Source organism: Lutzomyia longipalpis, chromosome 1 (assembly GCF_024334085.1).
Source record: "Lutzomyia longipalpis isolate SR_M1_2022 chromosome 1, ASM2433408v1".
Lineage (NCBI taxonomy): Eukaryota > Metazoa > Arthropoda > Insecta > Diptera > Psychodidae > Lutzomyia > Lutzomyia longipalpis.
Window position 1 is genome coordinate 45,518,570 of NC_074707.1, and position 19,617 is coordinate 45,538,186.

Here is a 19,617-nt window from a genome sequence, read left to right on the forward strand (position 1 = left end):
TTCCATTCATTTCCCCATTATTTTAAAGTGATTTTTCTGTATTGTTTTAGAGCGATAAGCGATATCAGAGGGAGTATATCGTTGTTCTTATGTTTCACCACGCACCGCACACCTTTTGATCGATATGGAGGTATTTTAATTGAAGAATATTCAGGTGTAACCTCACAAACGAAGGCAATTAATCATTTTTAGCGTTGAAAAATTTATGAATTCTTGTGGTATCATAAAACAATGACTCATATTTCGTTTTATCAATTCTTCTCCAAAAAAAAAAAATAATAATTCGAGCATATCGTCTAGCACCAAGGTTCATTATCGTTTCTTTCTCATGTGATCTTACAGACGAACAAGAAAACAAAGTAGAAATGAATGAATTTACGTAACCGGAAAATCAGGAGTACCACCAATCCATTAAAAATACCAAAGTGCCGACAATTAGTCTAAATGAATACTTTCTCTTTCAATTTATGCTAAAACACCCGCACACAAAATATTCATACAATTACAGCTTTTCCCACACGAAGGATAATTTCATAAATGTGTGCTACATCGTATATTAATTCCTTTACCCATGCCTACATAATGCACAACATATATCTCATGGTATTAGGCTAAGCCGCGAAGTAAAAAACCACCTCCCCCATTGACTTCATTTTCCACCCTCAATAGAGCCTCCCTCCCCTCCCAAAAAAACCATCCCCATTCCCTCATAATCTTCAACTTTTATATCCACAGCCATGCAAAACTTTCCTGATTGCGTGGCTTTCACCGCAAACAAAAAAGCATATACTTCACCAATATTAAACGAATGCTAATTCTGAATGATAACTTTGGTAATTTTTCTTGATTTTCACGATAAGGAACGTGGAAACAATGAAAGAAAACAAAAATAAAAGTTTGATGGAAGGCATATGAATAGAATATCTTTGCTTTATTCGCGACTAAGCTTTTTTTTCGTTTCTTTTATTCTTTGCCAATTCTTTTCACATTTTTTTTGTTGAAGGGTTACATGAAAAGAAGGTCAAACTATATGAAATGTGGAAAAGTTTCAGAGTTTTTCCGGGAGAAAAAATGTGAGAAGTTGTGAAAGTTGTAATTTAATAAAATATAGGGAGCAATTTTGGACAAAAGAAAAGACAAAATATTTTGAAAATACAAAATATTTTGACATTAAATGTAATTTTGCACAAAATATTTCTCTAAAACTTTTGTCAATCTCTCCACAAAAGAAATTTTTGCAATTTTAGGTACAATAAAAGGTGAAATATTTTGAAAAACTGAAAAATTTTGACGTTTAATGCAATTTTAGACAAAAGACAAAAGATTTTTTGTGTCAATCTTTTGACAATCTTGTGAGAACGTCTCCACAAAAGATTTTTATAGGAGAATTGTAATTTTGCACAAAATATTTTGTACATTATACAAGAAATATTTTGTGTTTTACAAGCATCTCGTCGAGGTGCTTTTGTAAAACCAAAATCTTTTGTCAAACTGGTGTTTACGCGTTGCATTTTTAGAAGTTTTCTATCATGTTTCTCGAAATAGCAATGGACAATAATGCAATTTCGGTTAATTGTGAAGCTTTGTGCAAAGGGAATTTGTGGAATGATATGAAATTCAGCCAATTTAGCTGTGTCCATTTTCCCTTTTCGCGGTGTTGGGCAAAAATGTTATGAAAAATTTCTGTGGCTTTCCAGCAAAAATTTGGGAGATCGTTGACAAATTCTAACCCTATATAATCAGGATTTTGGGTCAGAAATCCCTCCCCTATGTTCCCGTTGTGAGTTTTTATGTGCAAAAACGAAATATGTAGGGCTAATTAATGCAATAAATATGAGTCAATCAATTCATGTAAAACATTTTCTTGGTGTAAATGAAAATCAAACTGATGAGTTAAAAGTCAGATGGTTTTTTGGTCTTCCCAACATCCTTGGGGTACCTAATAGACTACACGCATGCTTGACATGAATTTCCCTAAAAATTAATTCAGTTCAGATTGTTCAATTGCCCAAATCGTAAACATAACCTAATAGGAATGTTATCTTCTTCTTATTTTTTCTATCTGTAAACTCTCCACTCGAAAGAAAAAACCCGTCACAAAAGACGACAAAATGTATCAAAAGTCTCCAAAAATATATTTTATTCAAAATTGCTATTCATAAAATGTCTTTTGTAGACTTCACAAAAGACAAAATATATTTTATTTTGTCCAAAATTGCTCCCATATTTTCTGAAGCACCTGATGAAAGGACTGTTCTTCGACCGAAAACTACTGCAGAACTTTTCAGAAAGATTGTAAAAATAATTATTTTGATTCGTTTTTATTTGTTACAAAAATACTGAAATTCAATTTTAATGTTAAAAAAGAATTTTCAAAGCTTTCGACACTCTGGAGCTTTTGAAGAGTTAAAATTACTTTCTAAATGAATCCTAGACAGTATTTACTACCTCTTTTTATGATTATTTATTTAAAATAAATTCTGTTCATTGGTAAATAGAGGGAGATTTTTTTTTAAATTCTTATAAGCTTTCAACGTGTTCAAGACTTTCATCAGGGACAACAAATAAAAGATTTTTTTTAATCATTGAAGATTTTTCAGAATACCTATATTTTGCTTCACGTAAACCAAGAAGATTTCAAAAGCTTTTAACGATCAAAGCAAATTTCTCCCTCTGCTGGTAATTTTTCAACAATTCCAACAGGAATTAGAACAGAAGAAAAAGCTCTTTCACACTGAAAGCTTTTTATCCTTATAGTCTCTCGATCATCATGAGAGCTCAAGTCAAAATGATAAAAAATCGAAAGAATATATCACGAAAGAGAAATGTAGAGCAACACTACTCTCTTCGAAAGCTTCAAAAGCTTATAAAGCTCTCTAAACATACAATATGTATGTTGTTTCCGCATTTACTTTCAAAATGACTTTGCATACTTTTTCATCATCATCGAAAAGAAGTTCTATTCAACTTTTTTTTCCTTGAGGGTAGAAAAAAAAACACAAAAAATAGAGAAGAGAGAATAAAAAAAAGAACGCCTATAACGTAAATAATTTTGGGAAGAAAGTAGTAAGAAAAAAAACCTTTTATATATACATACATAATATTTGAATAATAATGCTATATATGGGTGAACGCGGCGTGAATAAGGAATAAACAGGAAGGAAATGCCTTTCAGTTCTCTGCTGTTCTTCAACTGCACAACACCACGTAATTTTTTCTCTCTACATCCTTCAAAAAATCAACACGTTTTCCTTTAAAAATTTCCATCAAAGTTATTTTGATGAGGTGAAAAAAAAAGAAATAAAAAATTTAAAAAGGAAAAAAAAAAGTTTGAGTGTGTCGTTTAGATTTTCTTCTTGAGTGAACCATTCTTCATTTCCCAACACACACACACACAAAATGTTGGAACAATCTCGTAAAAGTTCCCAAAAGGAATCAAAGAAAGAATTTAAGTTTAATCTTGTGGACGATTTGCAACCAAAACGGAAGTTGCGGAGAAACTTGTAAATTATTTTCACACCTCTTTCATGACATCATAATTTAATGATGTGAAAGAATAGAGAAGTTTCCTGTGAAGTTGAAGGGGGAAAAATTAACTTTTCACCACTTTTTTTTCTCTCTTTCTCTTTCCATTTCATGCTTCCTTCCTTTTTTTCTCGGATGGGAAAAAGACCACCACGACGTGTCTGGTGCTCACCAGATAATTTATTTGTTCTCTGTGAGGTGAAACTTCGCAAACTCCTGCAGAATTCAACTAAACCACAGCATTTCTGGAAGACATTATTTGTGAGTGTTTTGACACCGATAAGAATTTCTTTCCTTTCTTTCTTTTTTTTTTGCTTGTTGTCATCTTGTGGCTTACAGTGAGAAATATTCTCATAGTAAAAAGTCAATCATAACGCGTCCAGTTATAAGAGTTGGTGTCCCACAACGTGTAGAAGTTTGTTTATGCGATATAATGCGATTTGTGAGCAGAATTAGTAGGCAAAGTTGATTTTTTTCGTGAAATTCAGTAATTTGATGCATAAAAATGGTCATATCTCTGGTTGTATAACACCTACAGAAACTTCTTGACTAGTTATGGAAAGGTCTTAAAATAAGCTAGAATATGGGATAAATTTTGATACTTTTCAAGGTCACCTCTAGAACACAAAGTGGCGGCTTTTTGTTTCACCAAAACAGTTTTTCGCATTTTTCGTCCTCAAGAAATGGTTCTAGAGGTTTCTAATGTTCTAGAAAGATGTAGAGAATTGCAAAACCTTTAATTTGATACCAAATTGAGCAAAATCGGACAAGCCGTTCAAGAGATATGGCTCTTAGAACTTTTCAAATTCAAGAATTTTTCAAATGGCCATATCTTCTAAACGGTGACATAAATTTTCTTCATTTTCGGACTGGTGAAAGATATTGAGTCAGGCTACAACATATAAAAATTTAAAAGATTTGCCTAATGGGGATTCGGAGATATTGCCCCTTAAAGTTAGGCAATTTTTGTTTTTGAATTTAGCGCCTCTTGCGGATGTTTTTGAAACTTGAAATGTTCTAGAAAGTTGTAGGGCTTCGCAATACCTTTCATTTGATACCAAGATGGTCAAAATCGGTCAAGCCGTTCTCGAGTTATATCGAAAAAACACTTTTTGCTTTAGGCCGCCATATTTGCTAAACCGCTCGACCGATTTTCAAGTATGAATTGTTGATGAAAACGTCTCACTGAGCTCTACAACATACTAAAATTTCAGACCTCTAGCTATAAGGGAAGTGGTTGACAGTAGTTCAAAATGGCGGACGGCGGCCATCTTGGATTTTGAAAATGCGAAAAAATGAAATTTTACACCCACATTTCTATAGAAAACTTCAAACCGGAAGTCTCTATCTGTTACCGTTCTCGAGTTATAAGGCAAAATGACGACCACCGGCAGGATAACCGGCAGGCCGGCCGGATCAAAAATTTTCCACCACCATTTTCGTAATGTGGGATGTCTAAAACGTGCTCATACCAAGTTTGAGCCCGATCTGAGGTGGTCGGTTTTTCCGACGATTACAATACTTGGTGTTGGCCACGAAGTGGAACACCAACTAATATATATCTCTTCTCATCTCATTGAAAAATATTATTGGGGGAATCGTATGGAATGCATCGATATCGTCGTATTGAATGAATTGAAATGGAATCAAAATGGATTTTGGTGTGCAGAAAATGCTGTCGGAACGTGAAGTGTTTCATTTATGATGCTATTTGAGTTCAAATCGACGAAAATACAATTATATGGATCATTGGGAGAAATTGACATTGCAGCTGCAGCATAGATTCGATATATGCGACAATACGGATCCCCAAATACGTATTGGTGTAGTCAAACCAACAAGGAATGAACAACAACGACGTGCAGTGGAAATGGCTAAAACACCTCATATTTCGTGTAATATTAGAAATTTTGAAATATGTGAAATTCAAGTTAATGTTGAAAATTGTCGAGATGATTTACTTTAAATAAATTACTTTATTTATGCTATCAGAGAATAAAAAATATTTTATAAAATGTCCCAATTATGTTTGAGATTTTCCTCCATGTAATATATATTTCCTTCAAAAGAGCTTTTACAGTCAGCAAAATCCATGGAAAATATAAATTAATCATTCGAGTGAAAATGCTGCACATTCAACGGATAAACTTGCAACACAATATACAATCCCATCCACCCACCCACTATAGCAAGAATATTGTATAACAATATAACCATTTTACTTAAGTTAGACGAATGACTTTCCATAGATACAGAATTTATGGTGTAAAGCCCTCAACTGTGGCGGGAAAGATGCAATTAAATTCACCCACCCTGTTTTGAGCTTGAGGAGATATTAGTTTCCCGCAGCAGGAGCAACAAAGGTGTTACATTGCCGTTTGGATGATCGTCAAGACTTTGACTCAGCATTTCAATCAACACTATATTCACATTTCACAAATCTCTCTTCTCCATAAATCCCCAACTTTCTCTCATCCCTCCATGACATGTATACTGTATACGTATGAGCTAACACACAACCCATTCTCATTGCAAATAAATTCACTCTATAAAGGATATGTACTGTACAGTAACAAATGCCTAACAGCAAATGAATACGAGGTGTGTGTTAGAGAATAAAGTTTTCATATACATGTGAAACTTCTCTCAGAATGTTGGAGCCTCACAATACTCACCCACATTCCCCATATCAATTCCCAAAATTAACTTCTCACACATTTTAGCGATATAGGTATGTGGGAAAATAGAGTGTATTACCTTTAAAATATAATATACATATATAGATAGACGATTTGAAATTAGCAAAAGTTCCAAAAGCAATTCACAATTTCTCATTTCACACCCACCCTCTCCGCTTCTGTGCAATCTATTTTCCTTGTTTCTCTGCCTATATGTATATAATGTACAAATATGTATCATATAGGGGATGGTTAAACCATGAGAATTTCACAAACCCAACCAGTACTAATATGTAGCGAGAAAGTTTGGTTTTTCATTGCAGAAGTAGGAAAACTCAACTGCATTTTGCAGAAGAGAGGATAAATGAGATATAAATTATAACATTTTGCGTCTGGCAGGGATTGTGGGATCAAAGTCAATGATGGGGATGAGGGTTAAAATGTATCTTTTCTCTAACAAAGTTCATTAATATCTGTGGGGTTATTTCATCATTAAATGCAGCAAAATACAGTAGAGGTATTTGAAATTATAATTGCATTTCATATACCAAGAAACCATTAACAGTTTATCATCAATAGGGGAGGGTTGGGAGAAATTGAATTGAATGGATTTTCAGATTACACATTTGATTAAACTTTTTTTTTAAATCCTTCAGTTCATGTTTTTTTTTATATTTATAAGTCAAAAGAAAGTGGTTATTTAAAAGATATAAAAAATTATTAAATAAAGAATTTTATCCTTTATTAAAAACATCAAATTTAGGAATATTCAAACGTTAAAAATTGAACGTCAAACGTCAAAAAAAAACAAATGTCAAACAATAGATGTCAAAATTTTAAAAATGTCAAAAAGTAATGTAGAAAGAAAAAAAAAATAACCAAGAAACGTCAAACTTTGAGATTTCTTAAATTTTCAAAATCAGCTTCAGAAACTCTTTTTAACCCATTTTAAGGGTCTTAAAACACCCCCAAAAATAAATTTCTCTCTATCACCCTGTAATCCATTTTTTAAATTAACTCACCCAAATTATGTAAAAAAAAATTTCCCTCAATTCACCCTCAAAATTGCAATGAATGAAAAATAATTTCTGACTCATCAAAAAAAAAAAGAAATTACAAAAAATAGACTCACCTGTACAACTATTATCACAGAATCATTTTGTAGGGGTCCAAAAATGTCCTCATTAATGACATTTTGCATTTCATTGTATCGATAAATAGCTCGTTTCATTTCACTGATGTTGGGATTATGAAATTGCATTTCACCACCATTCGTCGCTGAGCCATTGTGGTCTTTTTGAAGAGAGCAAATGAGAATATTTCCGTTGTTGACATTGATTGAGATTATCATCATTTTCCCGCACAACATCGCGCGCACACATAAGAAGTCAAGGATGAGATAGAAAACATTTCACATGACAGCATAAAATGATATAGAAAGAAAAAAACTAAAACTTACCGTGACTGACATTTTTTGCCTTAACTGTTAAGAACTTATGAAGAACTGGGGGTACCATTGATAGAATAGCAGCTGTTGAATCATTTGTCACGTCACCGATGTGACCTTCTCGTGGATCGGCTGTGAGAAAGTTATGAGAAAATGCATTTTTTTCATCCTCTTTCATTTAATAAAGAAGATTCTTTTGAAGGATTGTGTGGGATGAAAATTGTTCTATACTTACAGTAGCTCATAATGTGTAACTGTAGAAATATGAAAAGAACAAGAAAGATGACCAGAGATGTTCTCAGGCAAAAAGAACTTCGTCTTCGTGACATTGTCCCCGTATTTGGTAGAGGTATTTGAATTCTTCTGCCTAGTAGGAAGAAGGAAGAGCAAAGAAAAAAATAATGTAATCCACATGGAGTAAAATGCGAAGACAAAAAGAACATTAATCACATTTTAATACTGCATATTGTCACACAATATCCCTCCCAACATCAAGAGAAATTATCTCTTCCTTGTCTTCATTTCTTTCTTTTTTGCTTTGCTTTTACACCTCCCATGAGATTCTTGCTGTGTTCTTTCATTTCTGCACAATTTCCTTTTTTTTTCATTGTGCTCTTTTTGCCAAATTACATTTAAGCATGATGGGAGAAAACAATGGGAGAAATTAGATTTTTCTCCATCATCTCTGTACTCAATCAGACAACCTAAATTTAATTGTACAACAACCTAATAAGCATTTTTTCTCCTACCACACACAGCATAAAGTGGAAAAGACAAAGATCTAATGGAAGATCTTAAGGAAAAATTTCAATAAAACTTTTAATGTGAAAATTTCTCTCTACAAAAATAACTTTAAATGGAGTTTTTCTCGCAATTGAAATTTCAATGAGAATTAAATGGAAAATTCTTTGTGCTTTAACAATAAGAACTTTAAGGACTTCCCACTATACATACATATATAGTATGCAGAAGAGGAAAAGTTCTCTTGAGGATCCCATGTCACACAGTTTTCCTTTAACCAAAGCTCACACAACTCTCGAGAATTCAAAACAACCCCAAGAGTTTTGCAACGAACGACATCCTCCCCCCACCATTCGCACTTTGTACATATATAATATTGTTGAGTAATATTTCACTTCAGGAAAACCACCCCCACTCTCCCCGTAGAAAACTTTGTCCTGAGATTTATGTGTGTGTATGTTGAATCACATTTGGATTAAATCAAAAATGTTCTTCAAAGCATTTGCCGTTGTTCCCAACCAAAAGTAAAGAACTTTTCTAATTGCGCATTTTCCATAACCTCCCACCCTTTTATGCTGTATTCCTCCCTCTCTCTCTCTTTAAAGATTAAAAGAAAAAGCTTTCTTCTCTTATTGCAAGATGAAGCACCAAGTTATGTACATTCTTGAGCTTTAAAGCTTTAATCATTACATATATCACAATAAAATCTTTGCATATTCTTGCTTAAATGTTGCAGTCCATAAATTATGTGATTAAAATTAGGAAAATTTGCATATTTATTGGTAATTTTATCAGACAAATCATCTTCAATACATTTGATAAAATTTGAAAGCTGTGGAAAATATTTGAAGGTTTTCATGCATAATGCTCTTTAAAAAAAATTGTGAGAAGGCAATAAGCTTAAAAGCTCCTTGTAGTACTAAAATTTCCCAGCAAGAAAGTTCTTTTCACTCTTGAATATGACCTTTTTTTGTACCTCGTTAAGAATTATTCTCTATTTTGTGCCTTGAAGCGTCTTTACGAACGCCATTTCATCAATGTGTCATCAATCTTTTATGCACAAGCAACATAACTTTCTTTCTTCCCTCATTCACGCGACAACATATACAAGAGAAGTAATTTTCCTCGTTTTTTATTGTATGCGCTTTCCATCTCCGTAATGCTTTGTGAAATGAAAAGCGCGCGGTGCTGTTGAATAAGAAAATTGTGAACTTCGCGTAATAAAGAATTATTTAGAATTTATTATATTATTTATATTACGGGCAAACAATTACACATGAGCTTTTTTTCACATCATCATCAGCATTCCATTTGGTAATACAATTTTGAGCTTTTTTCCCCCGAGAGTATAGGGCGGTGACTATGAAAGAAACTTTTGAGAGATAAGATAAAATCGAAGAGATAAATTTTGATGTTATTCTTCCGGTTTTTTTGCTACTGTCTTTGCAGAAAGTTTTACAGCAGAAGTACCAAATAAGCAGTTTAGCAACTGAATAAAACTTGCACTTCATTCTCAATCTCTTCCTTATATAGAATCACAAGAAGAGAACTTCTGTGTGAGACGTTTCAATTTTTTCTGGGAATAACTTTTTTCCCTACTTTTTAGCTTACCTTTGCAACAATAATCATACCATATAAATCATTTTAATAGAAAATGAAGTTTCTTTTGAAAGAATTTCCATTTCAAACCCCTCCGCAACCCCTTTTTGAACTTTTTACATTATTAATGTGAAAATTAATTCAAAGAATTCCTGTGTGCGTGCGTGGTGAAAATATCAAGAAAAAAAGAACTACAACTAAATCCGGGATAAAAAGAAACTATGAATAAATTTGTCATAAAATTCTTTTTTTCATTCTCTTTACGCACATGAAGAAATTGTTTGTAACAAAATACGATGTAGGAATATAAATGCAATTTAACCCCAAAAATAGAATCCCGTCTCACGGAAATTCCCACATTTTCTGCACACACACAATATCTTCAATGGGCGAAGAAAAGCTTCAAGAATAAGATGTGCCTTCAAAAATAGAAAGATCTCTCTTACAATTTTCTGCAAGCAGCAATGTTTGTTCTTTGGGGGTTATTTTTTTCTCTCTTCTTGATCTTCTCTGATTTTCACGATGATGAGAAGCAAAGTGCGAGATAATTACTTTTTGCAAAAAAGCCACAAGACTTTCATTTTAGCACAAGAATACTGTTTATACGATAAATTGTTTCTGAAAATTTATTTATTGAACTTTCTTCGTTGTAAAGAATATTTTTTCCTCAATCTTCTTCACTTTCGCGCAAAGTAAATTATGTTCAATAAAGTTTTTGACGCCTCGCTCTTTATTTTATTCTTTGCGCGTGTTACAAAAGGGTATGTCATCTGTACAAATATAGGCACATTCCTTTTTTTCAAAATTCTGGTAAATTTGAAGACCTCAAGTAAATAAAACTAGACAGGATTCATTACAAAAAATACCTAAGATATTTATAAGGAATCTCTGAAGACAATTTGCATGATCTACAGGTTAAATAGCTTCGCAGTAAAATTAAGAATTTTCAATATATAAATTATTAAAAAGTACTAAACTCAATACCATAAGAATATTTAATGCAAGCCTAAGAAGTACTCAATTCAAGCCGTAAAAATACTTAATTTAAGCTCTTAAAAATGCTAAAATCAAGCCTAAGACATACTAAATCCAAGCCCTTAAAAATGTTAAAATCAAGCCCAAGAAATATACGTACTAAATTCAAGCCTAAAAAATAGATTTTCAAGCCGAAATAAGTTTTATTTAAATTATTATAAAAAACAATGTTTAAACAGTTGTTATCAATGACCTTCTTTCTCGCAGATGACATACCCCTTTTTTAGAACACGTCCTCATAGAATTTCCACATGACCCATCTTCACGACATAGAATACTAAAATACTCCACATGTTTTCTATTATGCCAATACAACCATGTGAACATTGAAAAATGTTGATATTGTGAGCTCAGTGACTTCACTCAATGATATCGATTTATCGCAAAGTCGCCAATACTTAAATAATTCACTAACAAATGCCACCAATTTCCAATTTATTTTTTGCCCCTTTTCACTGTCTATTTCCATTCTAAAAGTTCTACTGTCTGGTAGTTGAATTTGACCACAACCCTAAATGCCTAGTCATTTGGACGATATCACCCTCAACATTCAAGCAAGAATATATCGTTTGTTTTCTTCGTTTCATTTTGCTCGAGAGAAAGAGAGAAAATTCGACATTTTCATTTAATTATTTCACTGAATAGCCCTTCAATGGAAAAGTCGCGTATAACGAGGTAGTAATTTGGAACTCATTAAGAATTATTAATTGCCAGGAAATGATGAAATGGAGAAACTCTCTATGTCTGGCAAAGTTCTTGAAAACTTTTTCTCATACGTCGTACGTTACTACACACACAACTCAATTAAAGAGACGAACCTCCACATTTTACGGAGCACTTCAGCATACTTTGAAAATTGGGATTAAACTAAAATGCTGTAATATTGATAAATTAAATTACCTCTCATGGTTCTCACAGCGCTATCTTCGTACACACTGGTGTGCTTTTTTTTCAAGGAGACAGAAAAACCTAATGGGTTAACGTTTATTTCGATATAAGCAGAAAATTTCCATGTTTGATCAGGCGGCAGAACATTGGCCCCAAACACTTTTATTTGTATTTCTTTTTTATCAATTTTTTTTCAACTTGAAATGTTGCAAGTAATTTTACAAAATTACTTTTTTAACTTTGCTTTTTTATTGCTCAATTTCACAGGGCGGCTTGTGAGATGAGCAATAGTTTGATATTTTTTTTATATCACGTTGCCTTCGTGATTTGAAGATGGGTCAATTATTAGATGAAGAGTCTCCATCTGAAAAAAAAAAGAAAAAAAGAAATTTAATTTGTAAGAACAACAAATTAATGCTTGGAAATATTTTTAGTCTAGTTAAATCACACAAATTCCTCAACTCTCAAATCGTCGGTTCAAACCCCGTGAAAAACTTCCTTTTTTCCTCAAGAGCTCTCAAAATTCTTAAAGCTCCAATAAATAGAACTTATCCTACTTCTTCTAAAAATAGATTCATTCAATTTTGCTAAAATAAACCGAAGAATTTGCCCTTGTCCAAAACAACAATACCATCCTTTTCACGAAGGTCAACTCTGCTTTTTCGTAAAAAAAATCAATGAAATAAACTTTTTTTTGTTTGCTGTCTGAATTCAATTTATAGGATGGAAAAAAGTAAGCACTCACGCACTTTAGGAATTTCTCTCCCTGATAACCCACAGAAAGAGAGAGCGCGTATATAAATAAAATATTTTTAATACACATTCCATTCCTCTTGGGTGCTATTTTCGTCCCAAAACGGAAATTGTATAAATATTTTCTTCTTATAATGCAATTTTTCTGTTCCTGTCATTGTAATCTCACCACGGACATTGTATTTTCTTCATTTTCTTTCCTCCTACAACCTACCGTTCGTAGTGGGGGCTAAGCGAAGAAGAGAAAATATGTATGCCAAGTATGCCAAGTACTAGATTAATATACATTGATATGAATTTATCTGACCTAATCTACACACAGACATATTCAGTGAGTTATGATTAGAAAACCAAACGAAATTGGCTTGATATCTGATGGTGCAATCGACAGCGAAGACTAAAAGAGATATGGGAACATCAACAGCATCATTACCCATCAACTATTCCAATAGACAAGCATATTACTTCACCATCAAAATGATTATTATTTGAAAATGTTCCCGCAAAAAGAATGTTCCCCTCTCACCTCTCCAATGAAGCACACACCAAGTAACATAATAAGACCGAGGGGATGGGGGGAATAAACAAAATGCTCCCAATGGAATTTGATCTCCATTCATTGCCACACACATCTCCCTTATCGCAAACAATTCTTCTCTTGGTGAATTTGTATAATAAAAGTTTCCACAGTATAATTTTCTCTGAGTGAGTCAGAATAATTTAGCAGAAAGCATTTAGGGGTGGAGGGGACTATGAGGAAACATGAGAATACATATCTCCTTCAACCATTGCGGGATATCATTTAAATAAAAACCTGTCGTAAAGATATATTTAAAAGAAGCACGATGGAAGCAAACAAGAGGAAAATTGCGTGATTGCTGATTCTTTTCCCATTTTGATTCTCTTAACATTGAGAAAATATTCTTACATATACATATATTATTTGAATAACAAACTAATGTTATTTTATTCAATAAGAAAATTCTCTGCGAAATGGAATTTTGTTTGAAGGGAAATTTGCAAATGATTCCGAATAAAATTTATCTGAGGAATTTGTTTTAATAATTTTGAAAATATTGAAAACAAAATTATTAAAACAAATCTTGAAAGCTATTTTAAAGAAAATCAATTTCTGAGTCAAAACTAACTCAGAGATAGGTCTGAAAGGTCCTGAACTTCCTAGAAATAGTTGGATCTAATTAAATTATCTATTAGCAAAAAAGAATTCTTTTTCTAATGCTTTAAATTTATTAATTTATTAATTAAACAAAGGATGTTATTAAAAAAAAGCCTGGAGATTCGAGCCAAGAATGTTTGGCTTGAAAAGCATCCAATGCTAACCATTTGAGCTATTTTAGTTTACATTCTAAAGAGAAAGAACTACTTCTTTATAAACTCTTTTTTGGATTATTTTCTCAAATTTAGGGAAAACTTTAACAGAATACCAAAAAAATTCCCCAATTTTTCTCACCCATTAAAATCCATTTCATTAAAAGCATATATTTGCTTTCTGTTAAATTAAAAAAGTTCATGGTTTTTGGGTTGAAAATTCCGGGGTATTTTATTAATTTGTTAAAAATTAGGGGAATCACGAGGAGGAAATTTTATTTACATGATCCCTGTAAATTGCATTAAAAATTCACACGGAGAGCTTCGTATACCAGGTATAGGTATGGTATTATTTCCCATGTGGAGGTCTCCCCATAGGGATTCACATGGGGACGTGTTGCACACACACAAAGATATAAGAAAAGAAGGAAGTGTGGCTTCCAAGTAAATAAACACAAGTATATTTAAAATGGTAGAATAAAATTGAATTTTATGTATAATGCAAATGGAAATTCCATTGTGCTCATCATTCTGTTGTTTTCTTTTTCTATACATACACACGTCCCATCCTCTTGAGTATTTTGCACATTGCTTAACAACTTCTTGCACAATATTCAATGATTTTTCCACCAATTGTTTTTTCTGTGCCTCGTTTGCGTTCTAAACTACATACATATGATATGGAACAAAAAAAAAGAAGGGAACTCAATGGAAGTCAACGGGAAAACTCAACGTTCCATAACGAATTCATTTTCACTCTGTGCACTTTACTCTTGGGCAAAATGGAAATAAAATAAAAAAAAACCATCTCTTGCAATACATAAAAAATCACAATATAATTTTGCAAACACCACCCACACACGGTGACATGAAATCCACCCATTTGTGCAACATTGTTTTTCTGTACAAAATGTATTTAAGAGACATTCGAGATTGGAAGGCAAGCTTTAGTGGAAATTGCAAAAAAGAGGGGAAGATTAAACTGAAAAAAACACGCCATTCATAAAATAACAATTCCATTGCAGGGATTAAAAGTGAAAATTTGTCACCATAAATCTTCCACGCCCCCCGCCTCTTTGTTCCTTCGCCCCACTCATTTCCCCATGCATTTTCTCGCAAAATTAATGAATTGGAAATTGTAACATTATAGAGACTCTCTTCTCTATTTCTTAACGGGGGGCTTAACCCCCCAATTCATCTTCTTCATCGTTTTAATTGAGCCTGAAAATGCCTAGAACATGCTCCTCGAGAATTAAAAGTGGAAAATTAAAAGTAGGTACGTTCGACCCTCATTAATTAACAGTTTACTAATGAGGAAAACTTTCTTTTCCCCTCACTAACTTGTCCTAGGTACTTATAAGCACCATAAAATGCGTGATTATCCTACAATGGATAGCGTGATCAATTTTATTAATTTTTCTCCTCCTAAATGTGAGAGCTATATGACAATTTTGTGACAAAGTTTTCAAGCACAAGAAGGATATATATTTGATGAAATTACAAAAGCTGTGGTCGGAGCTTTTAGTATACCTATACTACATAGTAGCAAATATGCAACAATTTCTATGGGAAATGAGATTTAAATATTAAATCACGAATGGATGAATTTCTACGATGCGGAAGGAAAGGAGGAGACGAAGGGATCATGATGATTACATTTATGAAAGTCGTTATACATATAATGTACTTTGAACTGTACCTACATACAATCCATTCATCACATTATATCCTCTCACATCTTTGAAAATTGAATTAAAAAAATCTCAGCATTTTTTTATTTATTCACATGTCCTATATTTTCAACATAGAATTCAATCTTCTTATCCTTTCCATTGCTATGAGAAGTAAATTTTAATCAAATTCAAGTTCTTTTATTATTGAAACTTTTGAAAGGATTCAAAAAATTAATATTTTTCCTTTGAAGGACTTGCAAAAATGTTTCTTTGGATTAAATAAACATTTTTCTATAATTGAAATTTTTAAGCTTTTGTCATACATATTCAAGGCTTTCTTCAGCCTATAAGTTACAGAAATTATTTTCTCAAAATGACTCACTTCAACCCTCATTATTTCCGATAAAATTAATTACCTAGAAATTTACATAACTTATTAAAAATGTTTTATAGCATTTTTTATGACTTAAAAAGTGAGAAAAGGAAACACAAAAAATGCATAAAGTTCCTCATTCAAGTAAATTAGCATTCATTGGGACACATAAGGATCATTTAAGAATTTTTTGCGGTCAATGCCTCGCACATGAGAAAAATAAACACATCGTTATGCAAGAGTTAATGAAAAATGCAAACAATCTATTGAATACCAAAGTGGTTTGAATAAAGAAACTCCGGCATATGTGTGTTGTGTGTTGCAGCAGTAAATTCCACATTCGGAAAGCACCTACAAGAAGTTCAAACAAAAAAAAACTAACCCAAACAATTGAGTGATTGATGTAATGAATAAAAAAAAGAACAAAAAAGCATTTCAGTTGAATAGAAAAATGTGTAAATTTTGAGGGAAGTTCATTATCAATGACTGTATACACGGCTAAGGTCAAGCTATTACATCGCCGTATGTACATACGGCGCGAGAACTCTTTGAGGAAAGATGGTGCAAGACGGACACAATACGTAAAAGAAAACAGTTAAGTCACTTTGTAGGAGAGATTTTCTTAGGAGATATTTGGCGCGAGAATAAGAGAGATTTTGTGTATGGTGCAAATAAGAATGATCCATGATCTTTTGAGGCCTCTTTTTTTGCACCATACACAACTTTGTTGATTCTCCCACTAATGATATATCGAATGTACCGTAACGGAGATTTATCTTCATCTAACATTATGCTTTCAGGTATTGTTGCAAAAATTCATGCAGAGAAAACACTTTACACGCGATTATGACAAATTGCTGCCTCAAATCAATCAAAATTGTATGCTTTTGTGTTTAAAATTATATACCTTTCTAGACTCAAAATCATCTCCCACCTAAATCTTTCAACAATTGATGCTTCTCTCTGTCTTCAAAGGGGGCATAGATAATACATAAAATGTACATTAAAATACATAGTTAATAAGTCTCTGTGATGCTGTCATTTAATTATGCCTTGTTTTTATTATACATTCAACATCAATGGGACAATAAACTGGGAAAATAATGCTATATACATATACATACATACATAACAAATGGATAAATGCATGAAAGTGTTACATAAACATAGCAAAGAGTTGGGAGGGGGGATCACGTTGAAATGGGTAAAGTGTTTATGCAAATAGTTTGCATTTTGGGAAGTGAGAAAATATTTTTGGAGGAATTACATTATTGACAATTGAGTTTATTCTACTACACGTAATCCTTTAAGGATTGCACTTCGCTTCCACGTTTATTCAAAAAAGGTTTAAAATGTAAATTGAAAAAGCATTCTAAAGGGGTTGGATACATTGTATGTTAACACCCTCTCTATACTTACTTATGCTACCTATACTTTTGGGCTTTTCTTTGCATTAACAATGAGACATATCTTGAGAGTTTGTTCTTTTTTTTAAAATTTTCACTAAATAGATTAGGACGGAGGCAGTTTCCACATGAAGAACATTCTAACAATCCTGTTTTTTTATTTTAATTTACCAATTTTAAATAAAATAAAATATCTAAGTAATTATTTCTTTATGTTAATTCTTTGACATTAAAATCATTTCTCATGAATCTCGCTAAATTATATACTTTGATAACAAAGGAAAAATATGCAATAAAGTTTTAAAAAAATACAAACATCTGTAAGAAAAGAAATTCATACATTCTTCCCATAATTCTAATACCGAGAAGTAATAAATTTCCTCTTTTTATTGTCCCGGGAATTTTTCAATTTAATGTGAGGAAAATTTTATTAGTTCTTCTCATATTATTCTCTAAAATGTTAAACATCGTGGGAACATTTTGCAACAAGAGAGAAAAAAAATTTAATGTCGTCCCCCAACTATCAGTAAGGTGCTCTATTAAATTTATTATTATAGTTTAGAGGAGATATTATGAACGATATAATGATCACATTAATCGCATGATCTTCAGACGGGAAAATTATGTACATGCGAGTGGGTGGAAGAGGAGAGCAAAAGAGAGAGAAAGAGCAACAAATTGCATTGCAATGGAACTATTACGAATTATTATTATATAGCATTATATCGTGTATTAGAGGATGATCTTCTCACACCGGTTTGTTATGGGAATTTAACGTTAATATGCAACTGGAGGTAAAAAAAAAGTTCCTCATGGCATTTTATACGCAAGGATGAGCATGAAAATGAATTTATTATTAGAATAAAAAAAATTCACAGAACATTTTTTTTTCCTCCCTGGTGTGCTTGAGATAATAAGCAATGTTGGTGCTATATAGATAACTTTTATTCAGTTGAATGGAAAATGAAGTAAAATACGATGAAAAATGCAAGGACTGGGGTGTTGGAATGATAAACAATGAAATTTAATGTGATGCATTTTCATTTTGAAGCAGTCAGTGTTGTGGGTGGGATGTTGAAGAATTTTTGGGGCAGCATAATGTGATGGGAATTTGTGGTATTTCCGGAGGTAGAAAGTCCTTATTCGCATAATACATAATTAACTATCCACATAGCCATCTAGTTAAATAGCTCGATAGAATAAACACTAGTAGTGTACAGCGAGAGGATGATTTTCAAATTAATTAATTTTACTTCATTTCAGAGTCAATTTCAATCGTTGCGAGGTCTTCCATTTCAATAAATTTCACTTTACAAATCAATTTAAGTTAATTAGTTATTTAAAATTATTATGCATTTTATTCTCTATATGTATACATTAGTTTAATTTAAACTTGGTTTACATTGCGTGTTGATTTAGACACACAGCGCGATACATATTCTAAACTATTTTGTGAGAATTGCAACAATGCATTTTAGCTTGTTTTTAAAAGTGTGTCAAACAACAACATTTATCAATAATTCCACGAAGAATATTTATAAATAAATTATTTTGCGAAAATATAATGAAATTGTACATAACAGTTATGTGCTTTTTCATATTATTATTTACTTTATAAACATATCGTTTGCCGAAAATGTGGAAAATGTATTGCCAAACATTTTCCGTCAGAATTTATTACTAATTTCCCCTTCCCCAATCAGAAACAATCAGAGATAGTTTGTAGAAAAAAATAAACCGCCATATCTACGTTATTTCATGTTATCTCAAATAGACCATAATTCGTTATGTAAATTGATAATTGGTATTTTATCTCTCTCGTCGTTTTTGTGAACAAATATTCACCCAAAAATAATGTTTATTTTGCCGATATATGTGAAAAAACATGGCTTTTCCTCATTATATTACGTGCCACGCACTCTCAGGTACAATATTCTTTGTACTCTTGTATGTTTATTTTAAACTACCGATGCGGGAGGATTTTAATATTTAAATAATGGTGAATTTACTACACATACTTTCCTTGTTTTATCTCCCCTTTATACACGTTATTTATATAAACAATTTATTTATTTATTTTAAGCGCCTTTCTCAAGCATAAAAAGTTTGTGAGCTCATCCCCACACCCTGTTGTTAATACCTAGATTTATCTGCTCTATTGAATAGTTTA

General features: G+C 32.2%; 1 protein-coding gene across 2 annotated transcripts in view; it reads right to left on the reverse strand.

Moving 5' to 3' along the window:
• The window catches only part of LOC129787762 (alpha-1,6-mannosyl-glycoprotein 2-beta-N-acetylglucosaminyltransferase), a 36,680-nt gene that overhangs the window by 13,521 nt on the left and 3,542 nt on the right, over positions 1 to 19,617 (reverse strand). For both annotated transcript variants that reach the window (XM_055823523.1, XM_055823524.1), the window contains exons 2-5: positions 11,926 to 12,277; positions 7,886 to 8,017; positions 7,663 to 7,782; positions 7,336 to 7,496 (exon numbers count right to left, since the gene is read on the reverse strand). In XM_055823523.1, coding sequence (XP_055679498.1) covers positions 7,336 to 7,496; positions 7,663 to 7,782; positions 7,886 to 8,017; positions 11,926 to 11,932 — 420 coding nt within the window. In that variant the 5' untranslated portion in view covers positions 11,933 to 12,277. The remainder of the gene's footprint in view (positions 1 to 7,335; positions 7,497 to 7,662; positions 7,783 to 7,885; positions 8,018 to 11,925; positions 12,278 to 19,617) is intronic.